General features: G+C 59.3%; 1 protein-coding gene across 1 annotated transcript; it reads left to right on the top strand.

The window, feature by feature from the left end:
- Window positions 1–5,723: 5,723 nt before the first annotated feature.
- TRAPPC5 (trafficking protein particle complex subunit 5) lies at window positions 5,724–6,291 on the top strand. The gene has a single exon (XM_057432242.1). It carries the CDS (start codon window positions 5,724–5,726, stop codon window positions 6,288–6,290), a length of 567 nt encoding a protein of 188 aa, XP_057288225.1. The 3' UTR covers window position 6,291.
- Window positions 6,292–6,746: the final 455 nt, after the last annotated feature.

Below are 6,746 nucleotides of genomic sequence, written 5' to 3'. Positions count from 1 at the left end.
GGGTGCCAATGGATGCTATGGGGCACCCATGGGTGCCCTGGGTGTTTGTGGGTTCTATGGGGTGCCAATGGATGCTATGGGGCACCTATGGGTCCTGTGGGTGTTTGTGGGTTCTGTAGGGTGCCAATGGATGCTATGGGGCACCTATGGGTCCTGTGGGTGTTTATGGGTGCTCTGGGTATTTGTGGGTTCTATAGGGTGCCAATGGATGCTATGGGGCACCCATGGGTCCTGTGGGTGTTTATGGCTGTTATGGGGTGCTATGGGTATCTGTGGGTGCGCTGGGTGTTTGTGGGTGCTCAAGGTCCCCATGGGTGCTATGGGGTGTTGTAGGTGCTATGGGGCCCCACGGGGCACCCATTGGGTGCTGTGGGGAGTGCTATGGGGTGCAATGGGTGCTATGTGCCCATGGGTGCTGCCCCCCCCCACGTGTCCTCAATCCCTCCCTGGCAGCCACCAGCAATTAACCAAATGGGTGCTAATTGCACCCAAATCCCCCGCACCCAAAGGGGGGTCCTGCCCCCCCCCCCCCCCCCCCAATCCCCTGTCCAGGTGCTCCCTCGGCCCCCCCACCCCCCCCCCCCGTGTCCCCCAATGCACCCATAGCACCCATGGGGCCCCAATGCACCCATAGCACCCATGGGGCCCTACAGCACCCTATAGCACCCATGGGTACCGATGGGGCAGTACAGCACCCATGGGTGCCCCCTATCATCCTGCACCACCAATGGGTGCCCCAAGGCAGCCCATAGCACCCCATAGCATCTCACAGTGCCCATGGGTGCCCCATAGCACCCCTTAGTACCCATGGGTGCACCACAGCACCCATAGCACCCATGGGTACCCCATATCATCCTGCACCACCACTGGGTGCCCCAAGGCACCCCATAGCACCCACAGCTTCCATAGAGCTAAGTATCACCCCATAGCACCCCATAGCACCCCATAGCATCTCACAGTGCCCATGGGTGCCCCATAGCACCCCATAGCATCCCCAGCTTCCATAGAACTAAATATCACCCCATAGCACCCATAGCACCCCATAGCATCTCACAGTGCCCATGGGTGCCCCACAGCACCCATGGGTACCCCCTATCATCCTGCACCACCACTGGGTGCCCCAAGGCAGCCCATAGCACCCACAGCTTCCATAGAACTAAATATCGCCCCATGGCACCCCATAGCACCCATGGCATCCCATAGCATCTCACAGTGCCCATGGGTGCCCCATAGCACCCCATAGCACCCCATAGCACCCACAGCTCCCATAGAAATACGTATCACCCCATAGCACCCATGGCACCCCATAGCACCCATGGCACCCCATAGCATCTCACAGTGCCTATGGGTGTCCCATAGCGCCCCATAGCATCCACGGCTCCCATAGAACTACATATCACCCCATAGCACCCATGAGCTCCCCATAGAACCCGTGGCACCCTATAGCATCTCACAGTGCCCATGGGTGCCCCATAGCACCCATGGGTACCCATGGGGCACCACCGCACCCATGGGTGCCCCCTATCATCCTGCACCACCAATGGGTGCCCCAAGGCAGCCCATAGCACCCACAGCTTCCATGGAACTAAATATCACCCCATGGTACCCCATAGCACCCATGGCATCCCATAGCATCTCACAGTGCCCATGGGTGCCCCATAGCGCCCCATAGCACCCCATAGCACCCACAGCTCCCATAGAAATACGTATCACCCCATAGCACCCATGGCACCCCATAGCATCTCACAGTGCCTATGGGTGCCCCATAGCGCCCCATAGCATCCACGGCTCCCATAGAACTACATATCACCCCATAGCACCCATAGCACCCATGGCACCCTGTAGCATCTTACAGTGCCCATGGGTGCCCCATAGCACCCAGAGCTCCCATAGAGCTACATATCACCCCATAGCACCCATGTCACCCCATAGCATCTCACAGTGCCTATGGGTGCCCCATAGCACCCATGGCTCCCATAGAGCTACATATCACCCCATAGCACCCATGACACCCCATAACACCCACTGCACCCATAGAACTAAATATCACCCCATAGCACCCAGGGCACCCCATAGCACCCACTGCACCCATAGAACTAAATATCACCCCATAGCACCCAGGGCACCCCATTGCACCCACTGCACCCATAGAACTAAATATCACCCCATAGCACCCAGGGCACCCCATAGCACCCGCTGCACCCATAGAACTAAATATCACCCCATAGCACCCATGGCACCGCATAGCACCCACTGCACCCATAGAACTAAATATCACCCCATAGCACCCAGGGCACCCCATAGCACCCACTGCACCCATAGAACTAAATATCACCCCATAGCACCCAGGGCACCCCATTGCACCCACTGCACCCATAGAACTAAATATCACCCCATAGCACCCAGGGCACCCCATAGCACCCACTGCACCCATAGAACTAAATATCACCCCATAGCACCCATGGCACCCCATAGCACCCACTGCACCCATAGAACTAAATATCACCCCATAGCACCCAGGGCACCCCATTGCACCCACTGCACCCATAGAACTAAATATCACCCCATAGCACCCAGGGCACCCCATAGCACCCACTGCACCCATAGAACTAAATATCACCCCATAGCACCCAGGGCACCCCATAGCACCCACTGCACCCATAGAACTAAACATCACCCCATAGCACCCATGGCACCCCATAGCACCCATGACAACCCATAGCACCCATGGCACCCCATAGCACCCACTGCACCCATAGAACTAAATATCACCCCATAGCACCCATGACACCCCACAGCACCCCGCATGGTGCCCATGGCACCCACAGCACCCATGGGTGCCCCACAATGCCAACTGTGGGTCACGGTGTGCACCCCCCCCCCCAAAAACCTTCTCCTCCCCCCATTGGCCAGTCCGATGACGTGCTTGATGACGTCAGCGTGTCCCCCCCCACCCCCACCCCAGCTGCCGCCCCAGATGGCCCGGTGGGGGGAGGGGCGGGGGTCTCCTCCCCCCCCACCGTGTCCCCAAATGACCTCGGAGGGGGCGTGGCCATGAGAGAGGGGCGTGGCTCCGCCCGCTCTGGCTCCGCCCCCTCCCCTTTGAGCGCAGCAGCGGCTTTTACGACAGCCCCGGCCGTAAAGCGAGAGAGCGGCAGCGAGCGGCGCAGGGTCGGTACCGGGGGGGGGGGAAAGGGCCGGGACCCCCCCATTGAGCCCCATTGAGCCCCATTGAGCCCCATTGAACCCCATTGAGCCCCATTGAGCCCCATTGAGCCCATTGAACCCCATTGAGCCCCATTGAGCCCCATTGAGGCCCATTGAACCCCATTGAACCCCATTGAGACCCATTGAACCCCATTGAGCCCCATTGGGCCCCATTGAACCCCATTGAGCCCCATTGAGCCCCATTGAACCCCATTGAGACCCACTGAACCCCAATGAGCCCCATTGGGCCCCATTGAGCCCCATTGAACCCCATTGAACCCCATTGAGCCCCATTGAGACCCACTGAACCCCAATGAGCCCCATTGGGCCCCATTGAGACCCATTGAACCCCATTGAGCCCCATTGGGCCCCATTGAACCCCATTGGGCCTCCCGGCACCCCCATTGAGCCCCATTGAGCCCCATTGAACCTCATTGAACCCCATTGAACCCCATTGAGCCCCACTGAACTCCGTTGAGCCCCATTGAACCCCATTGGGGCCCTCTGACCCCCTTTGAGCCCCATTGAACCCCATTGGCCCCCTCTGACCCCCATTGAGCCCCATTGAACCTCATTGAACCCCATTGAACCCCATTGGGCCCCATTGAACCCCATTGAGCCACATTGAGCCCCATTGGGCCCCATTGAACCCCATTGGGCCCCATTGAGCCCCACTGACCCACATTGCCCCCCCCTGCCCCCCCCCATACCCCTTTAGCTCCCATTGAGCCCCCCAAAACCCCTAAAACCCCTCGGACCCCCCATTGAGACCCATTGAGCCCCCAAAACCCCTTTAATGACCCATTGAGCGCCCCAAAACCCCTTTAATGACCCATTGAGCCCCCAAAACCCCTTTAATGACCCATTGAGCCCCCCAAAACCCCTTTAATGACCCATTGAGCCCCCAAAACCCCTTTAATGACCCATTGAGCCCCCAAAACCCCTTTAATGACCCATTGAGCGCCCCAAAACCCCTTTAATGACCCATTGAGCCCCCAAAACCCCTTTAATGACCCATTGAGCCCCCAAAACCCCTTTAATGACCCATTGTGCCCCCCAAACCCCCTTTTTTTACCCATTGAGCCCCCAAAACCCCTTTAATGACCCATTGAGCCCCCAAAACCCCTTTAATGACCCATTGAGCCCCCAAAACCCCATTAATGACCCATTGAGCCCCCCAAAACCCCTTTAATGACCCATTGAGCCCCCCAAAACCCCTTTAATGACCCATTGAGCCCCCAAAACCCCTTTAATGACCCATTGAGCCCCCCAAAACCCCTTTAATGACCCATTGAGCCCCCCAAAACCCCTCCATCACCCGATTAACCCCCCAAACCCCCTCCAACACCCCATTAACCCCCCAAACCCCCTCCAACACCCCATTAACCCCCCCAACCCCCCCATTGACACCCCATTAACCCCCTCCATCACCCCATTAACCCCCCTCCAACCCGCCCATTAACCCCCCCAACCCCCTCCAACCCCACCATTAACCTCCCTCCAACCCCCCCATTAACCCCCTCCATCACCCCATTAACCCCCTCCAACCCCCCATTAACCCCCCTCCAACACCCCATTGACCCCCCATTAACCCCCCCAACCCCCCCATTGATGCCCCCATTAACCCCCATTAACCCCCCCAACCCCCATTGACCCCCCCATTAACCCCCCAACCCCCCATCACCCCACCCCCCCATTAATCCCCTCCAACCCCCCATTAACCCCCCAATCACCCCCTCCAACACCCCAACCCCCCAACATAACCCCACCCCATTAACCCCCTCCAACACCCCATTGACCCCCTCCAACACCCCATTGACCCCCTCCAACACCCCATTAACCCCCCCAACCCCCCCATTGACCCCCCCATTAACCCCCCTCCAACCCCATCCATTGACCCCCCATTAACCCCCTCCAACCCCCCCATTAACCCCCTCCATCACCCCATTGACCCCCCCAAACCCCCTTTATCACCCCATTAACCCCCCCAAACCCCCTCCATCACCCCATTAACCCCCTCCAACCCCCCCATTAACCCCCTCCATCACCCCATTAACCCCTCCAACCCCCCATTAACCCCCCCCCCCCCCCAAACCCCCCCCCCCCACCCCCCCCCCCCCCCCCCCCCCCCCCCCCCCCCCCCCCCCCCAACCCCCCCCCCAAACCCCCCCCACCCCCCATTAACCCCCTCCAACCCCCCCATTAACCCCCTCCAACCCCCCATTAACCCCCCCAAACCCCCTTTATCACCCCATTAACCCCCCCAAACCCCCTTTATCACCCCATTAATCCCCCAAACCCCCTCCAACCCCCCATTAAACCCCCTCCAACCCCCCATTAACCCCCCCAAACCCCCTCCATCACCCCATTAACCCCCTCCAACCCCCCCAAACCCCCTCCAAACCCCCTCCAACACCCCATTAAACCCCCCCAAACCCCCTTTATCACCCCATTAACCCCCTCCAACCCCCCATTAACCCCCCTTTCCCCCTCCCCATACCCCCTTCCCATTACAGATGGAAGCTCGCTTCACCCGGACCAAGTCATCGGCTCTGGAGCGGGCGCTGGGCCGGACGCGGGGCGAGGTGACGCTGAGCGCCTTCGCTTTGCTCTTCTCGGAGCTGGTGCAGTACAGCCAGAGCCGGGTGTACTCGGTGGGCGAGCTCCAAGCCCGCTTGGCTCACTTGGGCCAGCAGGTAGGGGCTCGCGTCCTCGACGCCTTGGTAGCCCGGGAGAAGAGCGGCCGGCGCGAGACGAAGGTCTTGCACATCCTCCTCTTCGTCAAAGGGCCTTTATGGAAAGCCTTGTTCGGGAAGGAAGCCGATAAATTGGAGCAAGCCAACGACGACGCTCGCACCTATTACGTGATCGAGAAGGAGCCCTTGGTGAACACCTTCATCTCGGTGCCCAAGGAGAACAGCACCCTCAACTGCGCCGCCTTCACGGCCGGCCTGTTGGAGGCCGTGCTGGGCGCCAGCGGCTTCCCCGCCAAGGTCACGGCGCACTGGCACAAGGGCACCACGCTCATGATCAAGTTCGAGGAGGCCGTGATCGCGCGGGAGAAGAGCTTGGAGGGGAGGTGAAAAGGGGAAGGGGGTGATGGAGGGGTCGGTTCTGGTGTCCGTGTTCGGCTATGGGTTGGGTTGGGGTCCTTCATGATGCTCAATGTTCGGGGTTGCGGTTGGGTTGGGGTCCTTCATGATGCTCAATGTTCGGGGTTGGGGTTGGGTTGGGGTTCTTCACGATGCTCAATGTTCGGTGATGGGTTGGGTTGGGGTCCTTCACGATGCTCAATGTTCTGTAATGGTGTTGGGTTGGGTCCTCCCTCATGTCCAATGTTCTCTAATGGAGATGCTTTGGATCCTTCCTGATGTCCAATGTTCTGTAATGGGGTTGGGTTGGGGTCCTTCACGATGCTCAATGTTCGGTGATGGGGTTGGGTTGGGGTCCTTCACGATGCTCAATGTTCGGTGATGGGGTTGGGTTGGGTCCTCCCTCATGTCCAATGTTCTCTAATGGAGATGCTTTGGATCCTTCCT

Source organism: Pezoporus wallicus, unplaced genomic scaffold, assembly GCF_028554395.1.
Source record: "Pezoporus wallicus isolate ANWC-B61680 ecotype Strahan unplaced genomic scaffold, APGP_CSIRO_Pwel_v1 contig_12102, whole genome shotgun sequence".
Lineage (NCBI taxonomy): Eukaryota > Metazoa > Chordata > Aves > Psittaciformes > Psittacidae > Pezoporus > Pezoporus wallicus.
Note: the sequence above shows the minus strand (reverse complement) of the source record. Positions and strands in the feature narration are given on the sequence as shown.

What these genes read in the sequence shown, in the direction of transcription:
- TRAPPC5 (XM_057432242.1), top strand. Translation starts at nt 5,724, where the DNA reads ATGGAAGCTCGCTTCACCCGGACCAAGTCATCGGCTCTGGAGCGGGCG.